General features: G+C 42.5%; 1 protein-coding gene across 1 annotated transcript in view; it reads left to right on the forward strand.

Moving 5' to 3' along the window:
• HSD17B12 (hydroxysteroid 17-beta dehydrogenase 12) overlaps positions 1-22134 on the forward strand; it is an 84128-nt gene that overhangs the window by 13254 nt on the left and 48740 nt on the right. The window contains 1 exon segment of the mRNA XM_039730968.1: positions 18806-18852. Coding sequence (XP_039586902.1) covers positions 18806-18852 — 47 coding nt within the window.

Raw genomic sequence — 22134 nt, forward strand, 5'->3', positions numbered from 1 at the left:
CTCGGGGCCGCCCTCCCGGCGGGACCGGCCCGCTGCCTCCGGCGGGCGGCGGGGGAAGCCCGCCCCGCTCCCGGGGGATCCGCTGCCCGCGGGGGAAGGCCGGCCCCGACAAGGGTTAATGCCGCCTCACCTCAGCCGCCCCGGCCGCGGCGGGAGGGGGCGGAGGAGGAGGGGGAGTGGTGCCGTCACTGCGGCGGCTCCCGCGCCGTTACCTAACCGGTGACATAACGCGCTCCCTCCGCTCCGCTCAGGAAGCGCCTGGGGCCGTCACGGGGGCCGGCTGGCAGAGCCTGCGGGGCCGCGGTGGGGCCAGCCGGTGCGAGCCCTACCGGGAGCGCACGACTTTCTCCGCCCGCAGTGCCGCTCCTCCCGGGGCGCCCTGGCTTCCCGCCCCGAGGGGCAGCGGGCTGCCCCGTGCGAGAGCCGGGCGGCGGCGGGGGAGCGCTCCCCGGGTTCTCCGGAAGTTTCCCGGGCGGGCAGGGCATCGGCGGAGCCGCCGTTCACCGCCGCTCCGTGGGAGCCGCCACGCCGGGGCCGGGGAGGCGCGGCCGGCTGGCGTGACAGGGATCCTGCAGGGACACTGGCTGGTCCACGTGCGGCACGGGGGCCGGGGCAGCCCGCGCCAGCCCATGCAGTGCCCGCGGGCGCTTCCTCTGCCTCCCCGCTCTGCCGGGGAGAGGAAAAGTGCACCCAATCAGTCGTAGCTGAAACATTTAAGGAGGCCTGATGGGAACCTCATTTCCATGGGAAAATCTGGGGAGTTTTCCACCGGGGGAAAATATGCAAGTTTTCATGGGCTTGGAGTGAAATATAGAAGGCATCGGTGGGCGTTTCTTTATTTAGAAACGGGAAAGCAAAGGCAGTGTTGCTCGAGTTCTTCCTTAAATCTTTAAGGCAAACACCTATTGCAAAACAGTGCCGATACAAATAAAACAGTCAAGGATTTCTAGAGCGCTTTAACGTAAGAGTCTCCCTAATGCTTCATGGTAATTTATCGAGGGCATTTCTCATGAGACAACTGTTGCCTTCTAAGTTGATTAACTTGGGCGTGTTAACATTATTCATCTCCTTCCCTCCTCCCCCCCCCGCGGATGCATAGAAATACTTAATTAAAGCGAACGTAATTAAGAGCGTGGGACGGAAGGGACCTCGGCGGAGCAATAATTACCAAATGTGCTCATTTTAGCTCAAACTGTATATATATATATATATTAGGATCAAAAAATAGAGTGGTGCTCAGATTCGCTGGGTTTCCAGCACGGCACAGTCGCCTTTCGGTGCTGCGCGCCCCCCGTTTTATGAATGGTGGGGCCGGGCTCCATGGAGCAGCCGCTGCCGCGGGCAGAGGGCGCTGCCGGGAGCGCTCGGCGCGGACCGGGCGCGTCCCGCTCGGCGAGGCGCGGCTCGGGCCGGGCTCCGCGGCGGCTCCGCGGTTGCGGGGCACGAAAACGGTGTGATCGGGTCGCTTCCAGTTTAAACACAGCTGCCCTTCTGTGTCCTCTTCCAGTGCAAAGGCTAGAATGCCAAACAACATACTGCGGAGTACTTCACACTTGGTGTAGGCAGGGTATCTTTGGAAGATAAGTTTAATGGCTTTTCAACAACCTTAATTTCTGGGGGTTGTTGTTGTTGTATGAACCATCTATTTGAGTAGATTGTTTCTCATCATAATTAGGTAATTTTCAAAGACAGTAGAAATTTAGATTCTTCTAGTGCTGTTTCTTTACATATGTAAGGCTTACCTTTATAGGATCTTGATAGAATAAAGAATAAAGGCTTGTCAGCTGTGTAATCTTTTATCTGTGCTCGTCTTTGCATCTTTTTAACAAAACACTATCTACTAAATATGATCCCAAAGCCATCTTTGCCTCTAACCAGCCATGAGAAACTTATTTGCAGTACATCTGAGAGGTCTCCACTTCTTAACAGAAATAAAGGTGTTATTTGGAGTTAGGGATTGTAAAAGATTTAGTCATTCCTAGCATAGCACAAACATGCTTACAGGCTTCTTGTGGATCTCAGTGTATGTGCAGTTGTGCTTGAATCTGCAAAAGGGGACACCCTGAGGGGTGTTTTCCTCTCTCCCCAGAAGAGCTACTTTAGCAGCTGGTTAGAGTAGGATTGCACAGACTCTTCGTTCCAAATTTGCAAGGGAGAAGGAAGGAAGAGTTGTATTTTATGATAGTTGGTGTCTCGGATGGCAACAGGAAGCTTAAATGATCCAGTCTTTTTTTTTTTTTTTTGTCCTTGGGAACTGATGGTTTTGGGTGACCTGAAATTTTGGATGTTTCTAGTAATGAGAACAGAAACATAAGATTCTATTAGATCCAATATTGTTTCTAAACAAGATGATTTTGGTTCTTGCTTAATGTGAACTGCTTTGCTAGTTAGCTCAGGTGGCTTCTTGTTCATTTTATTATCCATTTTAAGTGCTGGAGACTTTCACCTGTAGTGGTCACATTAGTTTCAGTCTGCATTTACCCTAGAGAAGCTGCCTACAGATCTAAAAAGGATTGTGAATATCCTGCAGTCCCACAGTTCTGCAGCCTCAAGTGAGGAGCAGTGGGCTGGGTGAAATGGGAGCAGCTCTTTCAGCCTCTTAGGACACTAACAATGATTCTTACTTTTGTGTCTAATGGGACACATTATGTGGTTGCTGTGCTCTCACTTAGTCCCAGTAAAACCATTTGGAACTGGCTATGGAAACTGATCTGTTCTTCTGGCTTGTCATTGCTCCTGCTGTGCTGGTGTGAACCTGATGTACACTTATTTTCTACTGTATATACATTGAAGGGCCTGAACTTGCATTTTGCTGTTATCCTCCTATTACCTTCACAAGGCCTTGTAAAATTCCTGGTGTGATGCTTCCTATCCTGCTTTTAGGGGCCGTCAGATATGTAAGTCTCTATGCTTCAACTTCCTTACTTTTGAACAGGTTATACATTTGGGCATGAGTTTTGTTTCCACTTCAGCTGTTCTGCAGAATCCTTATTTTCATACCTGTGTCCCTGGAGCTAATGCTACTTTCTCAGCGTACAGCTTGTTTTAATGTTGCTTCCAGCCAAAATGAATAAAATATCACTGGGTGTCTTCCTGTTCAGTTTCTGTTCTACTTCTGAGCAGACAGGATCTCTGAGAGAGTGAGAGCTTCTGAATGAAATCTCTCCAAGTCTCACCTCTTTGCAGTTGGATTCCTTTTTCTCAGAGAGCCTGGAGATCTTACAAATTCTGCTGACTTTGGCTTCCCCATGCTTGTGTTGGTGGGGGAGGAAGTGAATACATTGTGTGGGTGGTGGGGAGGCAGACCTTTACTGCTTCAAGCAAGAAGTTTTGTCGAGCTTTCCTACTTCTTTCTTGCGTGGTACATGCCATGATGAGAGCTCATGAAGAGGAAAGAGCTTGGAGCTATCCTTAAACAAAGCAAATGCTTTTGCTGTTCCCAGAGCCATCTTTATACCTGCTCTCCCACAGTGTGTTAGTGCACTATGGGAGCTGAGGTGTAAAACTTGGGAACATGATACACATATAGGAATTTCTCCCGAGCCCTAAATGCTGGCCATGACTGATAAATGGATAGTATGAAATAGGAGGTAAGAGCTCTTGTATGTCCCCTGCCTGTGTTAATAAGCAAAGGACTCAAACTCTGCAGGGGAGCAAATTGGGATCTTGGATTTGTATAACACACATAATATATTTTGTCTATGACTACACATTCAAAACATAAAGGCTTTTTTAAAACTGTTGGATAGTGTCCCCTCTCATGGGCCCCTGGAGGTAGGAAGTTAAACAAAAGTAGTTTCTTGGGTAGTTCTGATTTTGGGATTAGCTCTGGGGGTTTTGGGAGGGAGCAGATGGAATTAGAATTTAAAAGGGGTCAGTGCAAAGCTTACCAGTAAACTTGACTCTATTACACAGAGGTCCACATGGCTCTTGCAGAACATAAAGGATCCACAGATCCAAAGGGCTGGAAAATCCCTAATCTATTTTTAAAACAATTTTTAAAAGCCCTAGCATTTCAGGAACTCTTCTTGGTTTTTAGATTTTTTAGCTGTTGAAACAGTCATTAGCAGAAATGTGTCTTAACAGTTGTCTGTTAGACACAAGAACTTCTAAAAAGACCTCCAAGAATGGAAACAGCTTGGGGAAGGATTAGATGTATTAGCTTTGTGGGCTTTTCAAAGTCTTCACACAAATTCAGCAAGGAAGCCAAGCTCTTTGTATTTCAATAGAAAACCAGGAGGTCAGAAAATCTCTGTACAGTGTTGTGTAACTTTCTTGTCATATACACTGCAGGACAGGTGTGTTTGCTGACGAATGTATAGATACAGATTTTCTCTTCACATGCAGAATCTGTCTCTTTTTTGGAAGGTGAAACTTAAAAAGGAGTGACTTGTGTGGGTAGTAGGCTGGTGCAGAGAATGGGAAGGTGACAGTGCAGGGATATTAGGTATCTTGAAACACGTTTTAGTATGGCTTGGTCTCATAAATTAAAGGTTCTGGGAGAGCCCTTGCAGCTATTGCATCACTTGCTAAAAATAGCATCTATACTGCATAAGGCAGCCTGTCTGCAGTGTGGATAGTCTTGAGAATTTAGTGCTTCTTGTGAATGATGTTCAGTCATTTTTACTTCTCAGCTAAGCACATTTTTAATCTGAACTGTGATAGAGAATGAAGCAAAGGTTTTATTTTCTGTCTCTGAGGGTGGGGTGAGTTTCAAAATAGCATTGTCCACAGTTCTGTCTGCAGCATGATTCTAAAAATACATTTTTAGGCTTACTGAAATTACAGTTTAAAGGTACTGATAAATATATTCTTATATTGTAATTGTCAGGGGAGGGGAAGAAAAAAAAGCTTTGTGCAGCTTGAGGTATTCTGCTCTTCTCATCAATCACTTAAAATTTAGCAGGTTTTTTTTTTTTTATTGGTAGTTACACAATGCAAGTGAAATATAATGCTAATCTGAATTCACACTAAAAAAACATCTCACAAACCCCAAATCCCTTCTCTTGAAAATCGAATATATATTGTACAGTGCTTTTATTCCTTCTCTTATTTTGAAATCTTAGTCAAGAATCACCAGCAAAGGAGTGTGTTTGTATTCCAGTGGTGTTGCTGAACCAGACAGGTCTGCAGCACAGCATTTTATTTTTAGACTCTAGGTTGCCATTTTTATCCTGTAAAAAATATTCATCAGCGTCTGGGTGACAGGCCATCAATTTTTTTAAATGTGTCAGACCATGTTTTTCCACCTCTCTCTTATTTCTCCTTTTATGTCATGCTATATACATTTCTTTTTTGGGGGGAAAGGGAGAGGGGGAACGAGGGTACGGACTTTAATTCATGCATTAGATTTTTCAATTCACAGATCTTTAGCGTCACACGGTTCATTCATCTTCTGTGCTCGGCTGCTTACGCAGCTTTGCTTATTGTCTGCAGAGGGTGAACTGCTCTGGTGCAAGCAGCAAAGGCATGGGATGGGCAAAACCAGCCTCCTGCTGGACTGGTCACCTCAGCTGCCCTCTCTGCTTGCCCCAAAATACCCCCACCTGGCAGTGCTGTGGAGAAATAGTTTCATGTGTGGTTTTGGGGTGCTGGTCAGGTGTGAAATTACTTCCGGGAGAAGCCATTCAAGGTCTCTTTGCAATAAATGGATATGGGCCAGCTGACTTCTAACAATAGAAAATGGGAGATCTCTTCTGGTGTGAAATACTTAGAATTGTTTAGTGCCTGGCAGGAGGGGCTCAAAGCCACACAGTTTTTGGATGGTGAGGCAGTAACTCACTAAGCATGAATCTGCAGCACAAATTCCATGGCAGGATTGCCACATTGCAGTTGCTTTCTGGGGTGCTGGACTTCAGAACCTCCTGCAGCTGTCCTGTTTGTGTAGAAAACCTGAGGCTTTCTTAAAGAATTGCTCTTTGTGTCCTTGAAGAGCCTCTAGGTTGGCAGGGAACTGTTGTCATCTGAGCAATTGGTACAGCTGATGTTCCCTCCCTTTTCCCCTTGAGCTCAAACATGGGAATCTTTGTGTAGCGGTAATGGGAGCTTGTTTTTCAGTGGCTCTTCACTGCTTTTGGTGGTGTTGGAGAAGATTTGTTGCTTGTGGAAGGTGGAAGCCAGGAACAACTTGCTGCTGGAGCCAAGTTAGCTTGTAACCCAGGGACACCTCACCTGTGAGGGTGATGGGTTTCATAGTGGTCTGGCTGCTAAGGCTTTTCCTGAAATCATGTGATCTCAAATGCTCAAAGAGGACTGAGCGAAACAAGAAAAAAAAGGTGATTATACTATACCAGTAGCTGAAGGTCTAAGTCAACTCTATCCTGATTAGTTTTATTTATAATTTTAAAAGCTTTTGAAGTCTTTGGAGCACTGGTACCCAAGGTGGCTTGTTGTGGCAGGGCCGAGCTTATGATAAGTAATAGCAGGTATTCTCAAATGTAAGAGCAGTAAAATTTTAAGAATGGTTGGTTACTGATACTTTTGGAGTTAGAAGTGGAGATTTAATACACCTAAACTATATATCCACGCGTGCTAAACTGCTTTAAGGGGGAGAAAATGGATAGGATTTTGATAATATTTGTAGAGACATGGTAAGTTGAGATCTTCCTAAGGAAGGTTCTCAGGTACAATTGTGTGCATTTGTTTATGGGAAGATAGTATACTGAGCTTATGGTGTGACTTGTAAACTCCTTAAATGTCTGTAATTAAAAAGTTGCTTATCAAAGATAGACTTTATCAGCTGTACTAAAGATGCACCTAATAATATTTCTGCTGCATGAGATAATACAACACTTTCTCAGGGTTAAAACTTGTTTTTGCTTCTGCACAGCTAAGTAGCTGTCCTGATTTGTATCATCCCTCCCTAAATATGGAACATTTTAATTTTTGCATGTCAGAATTTGGAAACCCTAAGGAGACGGCTTTGTGGAGGAAAGTCAGGCGATAGGTGATATTCCAGAAAAAATTAAGTACCCCACGTGTTTGAGTTCCTACATATATTTTGACTATGATAGGATTGAAACCACATTGTAAATAATTGGTTAAGGATTGGAGACTAGACCTATAATATCATAAAGGTTAATGATACTCAGTTGGAAGGAGTGTTACAGGAAGAAGAGATGAGGCAGCAGCTCTCTGCTTTCCTTCTCGGGGCTTGCTGCAAGGAGATTTGTTGGGTGAGAGCAGGGCTGGATGAATGTATGACTCCAAGGCATTCCTTAGCTTTTCAGGAGTTCTGAAGGCTCCATATAGAGGCACCCAGTCGTTCTGGGTGAGCTACTTAGGTCTGGATGGGCTTCTCAGCTCAAAGCTGGCAGGCTGTGTTTTGAGAATGTATTCCCGAGTGTCTCCATAGTCTTTCGGTGCTTCCCAGTTTGTCTATTTTTGGTATTTTGTTGATGCAGTGAAATTCTACTCTGTAACTTGCATTTGAAATGAAGATTTTAATTCTGGGAGTAGGGAAGGAATATGGTTTTTCTGATATGTGGAATATGGTTAGTCTGGTGTGTTAAATGTACGTAATTTTTAAAATTAAATTTGCAGTCTGCAGACCTGTAGTCCAAGGGGGTTCTGATAGAGGCTTTTCTCAAAGGGTTTCCTAAATATCTAATCTTAAAAATTTTGTTATATCTGTTAGATTTACCTGTTTAGTAATGTATAAAATAACTTGAAAATCCGCAACATCAGTTTAAAGGACAGAGAGAAAGTTAAGCAAAGTGATGAGTGTCATTGCTTGCCATGATCAAGGGGTAGTGGAGAAAGCGTCAAATCCCAAACTAACAGATGAGTTTCAAAAAGAACAGGAGGAGATGATGCTGTCCCATGCAGGATATGGTTCATCTGTGTGGCTTCTTGTTACAGTCTGTATTACATGCTAAAGGTTTACATGGATTAAAAAAAAAAAGTTATTCTAAAATACCTTAATAGCTTTGTCTCATGTGGATTTGTCCAAAATCACCAGCTGTTGTTCACTAAAATGCAGAGCTGCAAGATGGAGACAGGAAGAGCATCCTGGAGAAGTAGGTAATACTTGACTTCTCAAAATCTCCCCTCAGTACCTCTTGCTGACCACTACCCAAGTCTTGGGTTGGCTGCATCTGTGTTCTGAGCTGGAAGATTTGTTCTTGGTGTAAAATGGTTATACTGTGAGAAAGCTTGTCTACACTGTGTTGGTTTTTTTCCCCTTTGCTTCCAGTAAGAATGGTTGGATGTGTGCAAAGGAGCAGGTGAATACTGACATGGATCTCTTTTTCCCTAATGACGTGACGCGTTGGATGTGCCAAGCTCATACAGAATGATGCATTATGCTTGAAATATACCCAAACCTTCATTTAGAAATTTCTTTAAAACTGTGTTTTGTATAACTGCAAATAGTTCAGGTCCTAGTCATGATGCTGTGAAAGGTCAAACAGTATTTCAAAGGTGCAGAGAAAAGGTTGTATTTAGCACTGCACCAATTTCATGCCTACGGTCTGATCTTTAAAAAACCATTACAAGGTGCTGCTGTTTTTTTTCATGCCTCAAACGGAGGCTGGTGTCCTCACTGTGAATAGGGAGGTGCTTGAGTAAGATGATTTGACTTACTGCCTGCAGGATAAGGGGTTCATGAGGGAACCCCTTCCCAGTTCCAGTGCTTCATGGAACCAGAGTTTCTGCTCTGTTAGGACCACGGTGTGTTTGACTTGCACATTTTTGTGTTTTGTCTCTAGCTGCAGCTAGTCTCTTTCTCATGAAGAGATGAACAGACACCCTGTGGAAGTCAAATTGTGTGTTGAGATGGTGGGGGAGGAAGGAGAATTTCTGTGATGCTCTCTGACAACCTGAGGAAGTGTAGACCCATGCAGTGGACAGAATGTATCAAAAACAATAAACAAATTACAGTCAGGCTTATTTTGTTTCCCATTTTCTGTCTGTTCCATTAAATAGATAGTAATGAACAGATTCTTGTTCCAAGTTTGTAGCTCTGTTTCTGGAGTTAGCTCTGGCTTGACCCATATCTCAGATCTCTTCCAGCAGGTCAGGTTCCTTACTCTTATTCTGCTTTTCAGAGTCAGAAACAGGGGTTGTTTTTTTTCTTTCTTTGAGATATAGTGATTTCCAGTTGGTCACAAGCAACCAATTTATATTGTCTTCCCAATGCTAGCCTAAACTTTTTCTTTTCTGACGATTACCCTATGGGAGCTTATGAAGAGCAAACAAAACCCTTTTGAACTCATCTCCTAGAACAGCTAACTCTAAATCATCTTAGCAGCCCTTTTTTAAAAATTCTTTTTTGCAGCTGTTCCCATTTAAATTGCTTAATGTATTATTGTTTCCTGTTAGTACAGGAAGCACCTCAGTGGTTATATAAGTTGTCTTTATATCTGCATCAGAAGGACAATTACAGACAATTTTGTATGCAGACACTGATACCTTCAATAGAAAGACCAGAAACTTCTTTTCCCTTCCTTACAATGGTCACCTCACCTCTAAACAAAGTTAGTCTCAAGTGTGTATGTTGATATCTGGTATCTCTGTGTCACTGTATAATATCTGGCAATATTATGTTTTATTCCTGTGGTCTGTAGACCCATGTAATTCTTTGCAGTGTGCCATTGTGATCCTTTCCCAGAGCTAGGCTGTCTGTGAAGTTCATAAAGCATTTCCTTCTTTGTGTGGTGGTCACTAGTAACAGTGCTGAACAGGATTTGTGCTGAGATCAGTCTCTGTGGAGTGTAACTAGTTGTTTGCTTTTATCCTGATAAAATTCTGGTTTTGGTCTGAACCATTGTAGATGCTTCCCCAGGCAGCCCCTGATGATATTCTAAGATATTTATGTTTCATCGTGTAAAATTATTTTCTGTTGCCTGGTAGGTCTGGAGCATTATTCTTGTCTAAACAGATCATACCTTTTAGAAGTTTGACACAGTTTGCCTTTTGATTAAAAATGGATCTAGTGCTGCATTTTATACCGGTCTCTACTTTTTCTATGCTCACAATTATTCTGACACCTTGCATATCTTTGACTTGAAATGAAAATGCCCACAGCTTGCCAGGATCGCTTGTTATCCTCTTCTACTTGGAAGTGTTGAGTCTTTGTTGCCATGTCGCTAACTGGAATTTATTTTTCTGCCTGCTACAAATACTTAGTGAAAGAGGAAAAAAAAATCTCAATTTTCTTGTAGTGACTTCTGATGTAGAGTTGTCTTTCAGCATTGCAGGCTCTAAACCCAGAGGCCCTTCTTCTGGCTGCTTAGTTTCTTCTCAGCAAAGTGACTTATCTGTGTGTGTTTCCAGTGGCAAACACACCGAAAGCCTTCAGATGGTGCCAGTCCTGAGCTATCTGATCTCTAAAATGTTCGTGTTGTATTCACCCCCTCCTAGAGGCAGGAAGAACCAGAAATGGTAATTTGAATGACCTCTATGCATGTGTTTTTTTTGGCCTGGTCGTGCTTGCCGTGACAGTCAGCATCTGTCACGTATTTCAGAACGATGAACAAACGAGAGGTTGTTTTTGCTGAATATTAATGCTGTGCAGTAACTCTTACTGTAGTGTCTTACAGAGCAGAAGGCAGCTGTAGCCTTTGCAAATGCTTAACTCAACCTGAACTGGCTTGAGCAGGTGATCTGAACAACTTACTTGCTACTGCAGAAAGTTTAATTCAGGACAATCTTGGATTCACCTGGCATTTTCTGGATCAAAAGGCTTGAAAGCAGCAAAGGATGGGGTGGGGTCTTCTGAACAGGATAACAGAATTCCCCCTCTCCTCCCAGACTCCCATGTCCATAATGCAGCAGCCCTCGACTAACAGGAAAAAAAGACCTCACAGCAAAGAGTGAGGAGTTTGAGCACATGAAAGACAACCAGCCTGAACTGGGAGAGCTCCCATAGAGGCAACTGGAACTGGAATTGCTGAACCCTTGAGTGTGACTTTAATGAATTCTTCAGTATGCTTTTCTTGTAGAGATTTCTAGATTGCATCTAGTTCTCAAATATAAAGAATCTTCAGAGTGCACTGCCCAAAACCCTTTCTTGCTATAGTTCTGGGTGAAATGAGAACTTGTCAGTGCTGTGATATTTATAGAATATTTTTCTACCCACAATCCTAGCTCCTAGACACAAGCTGTTACCACGTAAGTGTTTGGTTTTGGGAATTCAACCTTTTTCTGTAGCCTGTCTTTTCAAAGCCTGACCATTAGGTGTTAGCTCCTCTGTGCAGAAAAAAACCTCTTTATATGAAAAAAAAAAGAAAAAAAGAATGTACTTCTAGGATTCCAGCTCGGATACAGACCTTTCTGATGAGGCTTCCTATTTCAGCAGTTAAATTGAGAATAGATGTGAAGTTTGTCTTATTTTTTGCACAGAGTTTTCTGTTTTTATTTAATAAAAATGCAGGGAGTTGCTGCTGTCTTATTAACTTGCAGCCGGCATGCTTATCTTCTTTGTTCTTTGTTAAATATGAGCTGGCATGTGTTAGACTGCGTTAGCGTTCACTCTTTGGGACTTCAGTGGTTTCTAAATTTGGCATTGCTAAGCCGGTGCCCTGTTTGCTTGAATCAATTGGGGCTGCTATTTTTAGCAACAAAAGGGAATTGAAATAGCAATTTTCTTTCCATGTAATGGATCCCCAAGAGGAATACTGATGCAAGCTCTCTGTCATTCTGTATTCTCCCCCTCCCCAAAAGCACTCAGACGAAAGGCAGCTGTCATGGTTTGCGGCTGTATTAATCTTTAATCAATCGAGTGTTTTCTGCATTCAGGTGTTCAGGGAAAAAAAGGGTCACGACTAAGATCTGCCTAGAATAACTAAGCACTCATGCATGGTCTGTGCAGTCAGAATTTGTGGATAACGGCAGGGATAGATGGAGCAGCTAAAAATAGTATATGCTTCCAGTGTTTCTCCAGTCTATTTTTGATGCTTGATTTTGATAAGGTTGATTGGAGTCTTACTAAAAATAGCCGTTCCTGGCAAGCTGAGGACAAAAAGTTGAATATTTTTAACCAGCACAGACTAAAGTACTTTTGTTGGCTGGAGATAATCTAGAAACTTGGTATTGGTCAAATGCCAGTGATTTATATAAATCTGTAATAAATGAAGCACTGCTTGATGCCAAGCAGGGATAGTCTTTTCTCCCCTTGCCAGCTTTTGTTTTCCCCAGGAGCTGTCATATTCTTAATATAGCCTCTGTGTTTCGTAGCAGAAGAATCTCGACTCTTCAGTTATTTATGGGCTGTACTTTAAACCCACAGCTAAGGTTAGCTGTGCTGTGAAGTTTCTCTCAACGGTATTGCTTTAGCAATACACAGAGGGTCCTAGATTATGTTGATGTGTGCTGCAGCTGGGTACTGTGCTGTGACAGACCCTCACTTGTATCTGGGTGCAGTCTTTGCAGGACAGGAATGGCTCTTTGTGCGAATGGAGGATGTTGCAGATAGACTAGCTCTGCAGTGACCATTTTGACAACAAATTTGAACACTTCTCAGGGGATTGGAGATGTAGCTAGGCTACCCTCCTTGAAAGCTGTTAGTTAGCTTAGGTTTTTGACAGGAGGGGTGTATTCCCAAATTGCTGGACCCACATCTGTCTATGGAGAATAATATTGCTGGTGGCCTGAGTTCTCCCTCCTAGGTAATGACATGCATGAGTGCATCTGCAGTACTCTGAAAGATTGCCTAAAAACTCAAGCTTTTCTGAATGAAAACAGGAAAATGGCTGAACCAAAATGAATTTGTAGTTTGAAGAGACTGTACAGAACATGCCTGAGATTTGCTAGCTTCATTGTGCAGGTAGTCAAGGCACTGCAAGGAGTATGCCTGGTGCTGTTTGCTAGAGGCAATATGGATAAAGGTATTCTGTGCTATATCTCCATTAGGCATCTCAAAAGTTCATTTTGCTGTGGAAAACATGTGTTTGTATCTGAAGGCAGGCTTGATCTCTTTAAGCTTTTTTTTCACTGTAGTCTAACCTTGAGTTGGGGAGTCACGAATCTATAATCTTGTTTCAGCGTGATTGCTCTGCAGGACTGCAGTAGAATTTTCTATGCTTGCTGTTGCTCCCTCTCCCTGCTTCAACACTGGTCCTTGCTCCCGTCGTGAGATGAGATGATTCCTACATGCCTACCTCATGCTTTACTGCATCACTCTTTGCTTTGTTCTAAGATGTCCTGGCTGCATGAGAAACAAGTAAAAATGTTCTCCCTGGGCCTTGAATACTCACTTCAGTCACAAAACAGACTGCCAGTGACTGCTGGGTTCTGCTTTTGCCTGGCTCTGGAATGGCAGTCCCTTTTTTATGAGCAAGGAATGCAACTCCTTTATACCTCTTAGGAGGTGGTGGATGTTTTTTGGTGACCTCTTATTTGGCAACATAGTGGCTGTTATTTCTTCTAAGCAGAAAAAACATGTGAGTTCCCCACACTCTCAGTGGCCCTTTGTCTCATATTTAGCCATGGGCTGTGGGATTTCTGAAGGATGCAGGTGTTATTGGAAACATTTGCGTATTTACCCTTATGTAAGGCTTCTGGAGACATGACTATATTTTTATCCTCTAAAGTACTGCTGGTCATTTTAATCTTTAGACTGAAGTCACTGTCTAGTTGCATGTGTTCCACAGGCTTGGTCTATGGCTTTTTTGATAACAGGAAAGCTGTTCCTTTTTAGCACAAGATGACACATCTCACTGACTGGTGAGGTTTTCTAACTTTGTTTGTCTAGGGTTGCCCTGAGTTTGGTACTGGCCAGGAAATGTTGCCAATGCTTATGAGCTATGTCATACCTGTTGTACATGTGACAAAAGCTATGAAGCATTAGGAGGTAAGTTGACTCAGTGGTATTAAAGTGTAGAGAATTAGTGAGTTGTGTCTGTCAATAACTATTCTAGTAATAGAATACTTAGAATAGAATAGAGGCTGTGGTGGGTTCTTGTGTAGCTGTATCTTAAATTGAAGAGATCACCATAAGAGGTCAAAGATGTGTAGTTAAACTCCAAGTGGGAATTGAAAAGTCTGTGGGGGGAGGTGTGAGTTTTTTTTTCTTTCTTCTCTCCCCACAACCACATAGGAAGCAAAATTCTGGCACAACCATTAGGGCAAAGATGCTATACTATCCTGAGATGTAGATTTTGGTGGTTTAGGGAAATGATTACATGACATATTAAGGATAATACCGTAATAAAAAATTTAACTGCTGATTTGTGCTCTTGTGCTGATGACTTGTATATATACAATGGTAATTGACCTATCTACAGCCTACATGTGGTGTGATCTCCTCCAGCAGTGTAGGCAGGTGATGCCCCATACTGCTTTCATTGTTTGGAGACGTTGGTACTACACTGGTGGTTTCTTTTTGCACCCTATCACTGCATCCAAAGCATGAGTGGGTTCACAGTCATTTATACTAAGGTGGTGTGCCCTAGTGGCTAGCAGGAATAATGATTTTAGTTTTATCAGCTTTCCAACTTCTTGTCTACCACTTCAAACAGTGTAGGGTTTGGAATATATGACTGTTGATGCAAAACTGAAATGAAGGCCAGAACTGGAGGATGATAGCATGTATACATCTGTCACCGATTACAACAATGATTATGCCAGTCTTGCCCAAAATCTCATTTCCTAGAAGAGCAAGAGATGTTTCTTTGAGTGTGCTGGACTCACTAGGGCCAGGCTTTGTGGACTCTGACTCAGAACAGGAATTTTTAGACTGGCTTTTTTTTTAACTTTAGAAAGATGATGTATATGTCAGCTCTCTAGTTATGCATATACTAGTTTCAAAAAAGGTTCTTGAGATGGGAATCTGTTCCAGGTGAGGCCTCATTGTTTTGTGATATATTGTATATCCAAAGCTGCTGAAGATTGGCCAGTGGGGGCTTCCCAGGGTAGAACATCTCCAGCCCAATGCCTGTGCCTGTATTAATTTATTAATTATTGTGAGCTCATCTCAGAGTATGTCGTGTTACCGGATACCTTAGTTTATTTTTTGTCCCCTGACTTTTAGGGCTGTAGGGGAAAAGGCAAAGACGGGTGTTGACTTCTTTGTCTAAAATTATCCAGTGCTGCAATACAAGCTTCCATTCAGGCAATCGTTTACATGGTGGGCTCACACACAAGTTGCCTGGGCACTCTTCTCGCTTCTCTCCTGGAGACAGCAGATGGCTGAAGTGGGAAGCTACTACAGTTAGTCTGACTACTGAGTAAATGTGTATAGTCACACTTAGGTGCTGGTTCAGCTTTCTTGTATAGACAATAACTTATTTCTGTCCTACTTGCTTTGCCTTCTTTAAGCTCTGCCAACTGCAGTCAGTTTGTAACTTTTGTTGGAAGGCAGTCTGTGGAGGAAACAGAATTCAAAAGCTTAATCCACACTTGGAGTCAAACTAGCTTGGGCACATCAACTTGATACTAGAAACTTAGTTAAACTGACACAGCTTTGGAGTGGTTGAAACTGCAACATCTTTCTCCAGTATGGAAGTTTGAGATCAATGTAATCAATATGAAAATTTTAAGTGACTTTCTAATGTACAAGCTTTAGGTCATCTAAAATGTGGAGGAAGATAAGGTGGCTGAATCTCGACTTCTGTGCTGTTGGTCCTATCAGCTGCCTTTACCCCATCTCTTTTCCCTGCTTTTACCATGTAAAGTCTAAGTTTTGCTTTCTGCTCTGGTAAATTCCTGTCCGGGTTGCCTTTCTGACCTTCCAGACTGCTCCCTAGGATCCAGTAAAGGAGCAGTAACCAGAGGTGGCTGAACTGGGTGCTGCTGCTCAGCAGCATGCCCAGTCTGTGTTGGTGCGTGTTTCCCATCACAGTCCATGGGTCCTGCCTCCCATGGCCTCTCCACCCGTGCAGCTGTAGATGGGAAATCCATTTGCTTTGGATGGGAGGGAACTGAGCCAGGTGGCTTTTCTCAAAGGGCCTTAGGAAGAGAATTGTGGCCTGAAAAAAGGGGTTTTAGGTTAGATGTTGGAAAGCAGTCCTTGTATTGTTTGTTCTTCAAGATGGTGTGGGAGCATGGAGCAGAAGATAGTTATCCTTCTCCACATGGAACCACTAATTAAATGATGGTCTCAGTGAGGAGTTGTGAGGAGTTCCCTTATTGCTAAGAAAAACTAGCTGCATACATTATCCTGAGGCCTGTTCCTGCAGCAGAAGTAAAACAGGGATGTGTATTAACCAGGAGTCTGTTTCTGTAGGTGAAGGCTCAAGCACTATTTTTTTCCTGATGGGATTTTGTAATTTTCATGTACATCAGATTTATTTAAATTTCTCACATTCTATTCTGGAGGGTACTTTAACCTCTGGCCTACAGGTTATTTTAATTTGAACTAGGACTTATAAAGGGAAAAAACAACATCCTGTTACTCACACTTCAGTTAGAAATCCCTGATCTTCAGCTCATGTCTCATGCTCCAGCTGATTCCATTACCATTTACCTAAGCAATGGATTCAATAAATGAGTAAATATCCTTGACTGAAACTACTTGTACTTTACTAAGCCTTTAAAGGGCTACAGGTGCTTTTTGGAGTCCCTGCCTCATGGAGCATGCATTTTTGGCTGCAGCTGCTACAAGTGGAATAACTTGCAGTGTCAGAAAATAGTATTTTGAAATGCTGAGCTTGTTATCTGGGAATAAAGCTATTAAGTCTGTAAATTCTGAGTTGGAAGGAGAAGAAACAATCTAAGTGTTACATGGAATGGCTGTTCTTTAGGTGCCTCACTAACTATGGTGAAAGAAACAACCCCTTCCATCAAGTCACTGAAGTTGAATGTTTTCCACGTTGGGTCAGCTTAGAACTTGCCCAGCGGCTGTTGTGATCCTTACAGGGAGGGGTCCTGGTACTGTTTTCACTGTACTCCTCTTTGCTTCATTGTTTTGCTGAAGCAAAATGACTTATGTGATAATACATAATGTGAATCCCAGGTCAGCAAGGCTGAAACTGAAGCTTGTTACTCGTTGAACTGAAGGGATCATGCTGTCCTGCAGGACTGTAGCATGTCTGGCTGAATGGGCAACAATATTGGTCCAAGTTTGGTTGCAGGAAAGGGGCTCTTGGGAAAATATTCTTGATTTCTTCCCTGAAGTCTGATTTTTATTGGTCATTTGCCCCCTTGCTTCACCTTTCTTTACATGGCTTTGTTTCTGTACCAGAACTGTCACTCACACATCCCTAATGGTGACTGGATAGGAAGTGGCAAAGCAGTGTGACGGACACTTGGTTTTCTCAATAAAATTCCCTGGCACTGACAGTGCAGCAGCCAGAGCTCAGTGCAGTAGCTGGAGCATCCTGTGTGCAGTATGCATATCCTTATCAAGCTGAGGTTACATCATCTTGGAAATAAACCCTGGTGAAACCAGGGAGGGGATAAATGTATATGCATATACCTTCATCTGTGGTCATCTGTGAATTTCACTTAAATCAGGGATATGACTGGGTCTTTCTTTCTAGCCTGCTACTGAATTGTTGCTGGACCATTCAAACTCAAAGACCTTTGCTGGCAGTTTCATCTTTTGTTATTACATTCACCTATTTATATGGATAGCAGGCACAGAGACTGAAAGGGTTACAGCATTTCCTAGCTGTTATTACTCAGATAAATGTTCTGGCTGCAGTTTGCATGCCAACTGTTAGAGGGGATCTGCAAGCGGTAACTAATCAAATCATCTGCAAACACATCTCCTTCCGGTGCTCCGAAGGGAAGCTCTTGCTGAATCCCAGTGCCAGACAACACCTCTGGCTGCTCTGACTTTCATTCAGGTAGGGGTTGAACTGAGAGTTAAACCAACACTCCCACTTCACTGTTCTGAAACATTAAGAGTCCAGTTATTTGGCCACGGCTACATTCAGCAATAAGCAGTGGAAGCACAAATCAAGCTCTTCTGATCTGATCAAAGGACAAACAGAAAAAATCCAGTATGTTCTGTGGCTACTTGGAGAGGGAGAACAGAGAGAGGTAAATGAGAGGTTGGACAGGATAGCTAAAAATGTAATGATGTTGAGGTGTAGGCGTTGGGTTTGGTGAGAGGAAAAAGGTGAGAGAGAAAAAAAAGTGATGCGGAATTTACTTGCACAAAAAGAAGTTGGAAAAGCAGTTTCTGTATGGAGGAATTGCTGTTTACTGGGATGATCAGCTACTAGTGTGGCGAGAGCCCTAGAATAATCTGTCAAACTAATGGCATGTTGAGTCACTCACAGCTTCTCAGCTTGTGGAAAAGAATCCTAGAAAGACTTGAAGCTTGACACAGATCCAGTCACCCACAGGTGAGAAAGTTTAAGCTGTAGAAGCCCAGCTGGCAACTGATGCCTGGATCAGTCGCTCATACCAGCTGCTGGTGAGCACAATGGTCATAAGAATCTGAAATCTGCTAGAGGAACACTAACAGAGAGCTGTTGCCTGTGTCCTAAAATCTGTTTTCTTGGATGCTTACATGATTTGAGATACCTTTTATTTTTCTATATACTTAAAACTAAGTTGACAGCTGGTTTAGTAGTCACAAATCAGCTTTTTTTTAAGTTGAATGGCTTGGAAATCTCTTTAGTCCACAAAGTTTCTGAAGAAGTGTCTTAGGACAGAGGCTTTAGAAAGAGGGGCTGAACGTGATTCTTGAAATATGTTAGGCTCCTAATTCCATGTCTTTCTCTCCTTTCTTACCTATGGAGAGGTTTTAGTGTGAGCTTTTAAAGCAATTTCATAGCTGTTGTACACTTGTTCTAGAGGCTTTGATATGTTTTTGTCTGGAATGAGTACTTTAATAGCCTACAAATGAACACACCCATTGCAGTTACTTCTGTGAAGCAACTAATGCAGATTTGTCTTTTTTTTGTTGTTGCAGTGGTCACAGGGGCTACTGATGGGATTGGAAAAGCCTATGCAGAAGAGGTAAGAATTCTTACCACCTGGAAGTCTGTCTTGATTCTTGGCAATATATCAAGCTGTCTCAACTCAGTCAAGCTGCATGTGATATTTCCTCACCTAATCTTACCATAGATATCTGTGGAGAAAGAGGTCTCCTACCTTGCCTTCCTCTGGTAACCAGCCAGATCTCTTTTTGTTAGTTTCTTTTATTTGTGAACTATGTTTTCAGCTCTTATCTTGTCCTTCAATTTTTATTTTTAACTTCCTTAGTTGTTAAAAGAATTTTAACTTTGTCAGCCCTTGGTAAATCATTTTGGTACTTCCAGGCACTGAATAAATGGCATTTACAGCTGCCAGCAGTATGTTCCAATTATTTCCTCTAGTTCATGAGGTCTCCGAAGCTGGGTTTTACCTTTACCTCTTTTACTGTACTTTTGCTCTTGATGGATATGTGGGCTCCAAATACATTTCATATACTGGAATGTATTGCTTAAGACAGAAAGTGCCTGTTAGTATAGGGTAATTTAGCCTATAAGCCCAGAGAACATAATGACAAATAGTGCTGACTACAACAATTTATAGCAAAAATAACTTTAAACTCAGCATTAGTATCAGAGTGAGCTTGTCTGTGCTCATTTTTGTGTTCTCTGAAACACCAGCATGATTTTGTGTGAGATCAGCTGTGAGAGATTCCCTTTTCCTTGATTTTGTTTTGTTTTGTTTTGTGAAGCCCACAGACAAAATGTCATTCCTCTTCATGGGTAGTCCTTGTCCTTTGGATTTCCTGTCATCCTGATGTGCCTTGCCCTGCTACTTGCGCCCCTAGCCCCCAAATTAATTTCTACTTTGCAGGAAGTAGTACTTCAGTGCTAGTTCAAGAAAGGGGAGTTGGCTGCAAAGGAATTCAGCCTGGTGCCAGCAGCACCTGATCCTGGCATATTGCTCACAGCTCCTCCATGCCAGGTACCCCAGTTACGTGGCACCAAAGCAAATGATGCAACACTTCATTTTAACTGTCTAGAGCAAGTGGAAGGAGGTCACTGTGCCCACAGCAGAGCATTATCAGGAGGAAGTCCTCTAGTGTGGGAGGCACTCCCTGAACATCATGTGAGGTTAGTTTAGGATCTATGTGTTAAGGTACCGGGTGAATAAAACGACAGCTTGCTTTATGTTCTGGAATGTCTCTAAGAACTAGGCTTCTTTTGAGCATGAATGTCTGCTGCTGGCTGACTCCTGCATTCAAACCCCAAAAATCATCATGAGCATGAGATACTGTTGGAAAACCATGTCTGTTACAGCTGCCTTGCAGTGGTTGCTGTAAGCACAGAGCACCCCAAAAGGTACAGGTACTCATTCTTGGGCTACAGAATAAAACATACTGTTCATGAGTTGTATTTATTATTGTTACTTAAGCATTTATTTAGAATAAAACACAATTCCATCCTTTGACAGCTTAAATGGATGAAGAATACTTGATAAAGTCAAGTGTGGATGTGGGGTGAAATTTGGAATACCTGAAGAGACCGACTCCTGCATTCAAACCCCCATTAGGAAAGCCATCATGAGCATGAGATACTGTTGGAAAACCATGTCTGTTACAGCTGCCTTGCAGTGGTTGCTGTAAGCACAGAGCACCCCAAAAGGTACAGGTACTCATTCTTGGGCTACAGAATAAAACATACTGTTCATGAGTTGTATTTATTATTGTTACTTAAGCATTTATTTAGAATAAAACACAAATCCATCCTTTGACAGCTTAAATGGATGAAGAATACTTGATAAAGTCAAGTGTGGATGTGGGGTGCGAAATTTGGAATACCTGAAGAGACCTCAATCTTTAAATTAACTCTAGCGATAACTACAGAAGTCTGCCAGAAGAGGCTTGATTTTTCTGCTAAAAATTCCCTTCTGGCTACTATAAATTCCACTGGCATATGGCTGCTTGGGCCTTGATGGTTGTGATTATAGTCATGTAGACAACTTCTTCCTTGGAGGAATTTTTGAGAATTGTAACTGTTTGTTGAGAATTGCCTCTTTGAAAGTTTGATATGGTCTCACTGGAAAGTGATGGAAGAGCTTTATGAGTGTGTGGAATCTTGAGTTATACTCTGCTCTGTAGATTATTTTCCTTTTCCAAGCAAAGAACTGTTTTTACATTTTCACTCTTGCAATATTAAGACCTTTAATCACCTTTAATCTTTGCCCAGCACTGATATCCTTATCAGTGCTAGATAGCCCTTTGTGAAAGGTTTCATGTTTTGAGGATATGGTCAGGAGTCAGTATTCAGTGCCCCTCTATCATTCTTTTGTTTGTTTTTGAAAATCATTAGCATAAATTCAACCTTAGCCATATTTGTGCGCTGGTGATAAACTAGAGCTTGTGATCCCAGTGCATACTCTGCAGTACTCTACCATGCACATCTGTTTAGTGTAGCATTTTTAGAATCTTTTGCTGTGTCTACTCTAACCAGAGCTTTAACCTTGCTTTGGTTGGCTGTTGATGTCATTGTTTTCCATCTGGATAGAAAGGGTTTATAGAGCAGCTGTGTTTTGCTACCAAAGTGGAAAATGTGGTAGTCACTAACGTGGCATTTAAGGAAATCAAACACCTCCGTTCATCAGCTCCATTAGAATGGTGACCCTTGCTTGCATCAATCCTTAGGCTACAAGGGTAGCTTCCCAACATATGCTGCTCTGGATGAGATTTTTTGTTAAGTTTTAAGGTCTTTTCATTCAGCCATTTCTGGACCCTAAGGTTATTGGCCAAAGGGACAAGTACAATAACAGATTATCTGCAATGCAAGTGGGTCTTCCTTGATTCCGATATAAAAATGTAATTAGTAACTGGATCTCAGGGATCATTATCTCTCTTTAGATGATTGTGGTTCCTTTCAACCAACTAGGTCTTTACCAGTGAAGGCAGGGTGCTCATCAAGCACCTTAATTGAACTTGCTCTCAAGTGCTGTATCTTCTTCAAGTTTGATTACTTCTCTTACTGATACTTGTTCCTAGTTACAAGGTCTTCTGTTGCCTGTTTTATGTGCTTTCTACTTAGAACTTTAGAACTTCACTTGCAAAAGGGTTTCCAATTTCAGATGTACTTCTCACAGTACATCCCTTCAGTGTGAACATAGCAGAGGTTTCTCTCAAGCTTGCCCTTGTGGTGGAAATTCTCTAAATGTGTTTATATCCAGAAGTTCCACTGTCTGGATATATTGGCATCACTTTACTTCTTGGCTTTTGAGACAAGTACACATGAATACTTTTCCATTAAGCCCAGGTATCTACTGAAGCAGTCTAAGAGC

Source organism: Passer montanus, unplaced genomic scaffold (assembly GCF_014805655.1).
Source record: "Passer montanus isolate IOZ18808 unplaced genomic scaffold, ASM1480565v1 scaffold75, whole genome shotgun sequence".
In the NCBI taxonomy this organism is placed as follows: domain Eukaryota; kingdom Metazoa; phylum Chordata; class Aves; order Passeriformes; family Passeridae; genus Passer; species Passer montanus.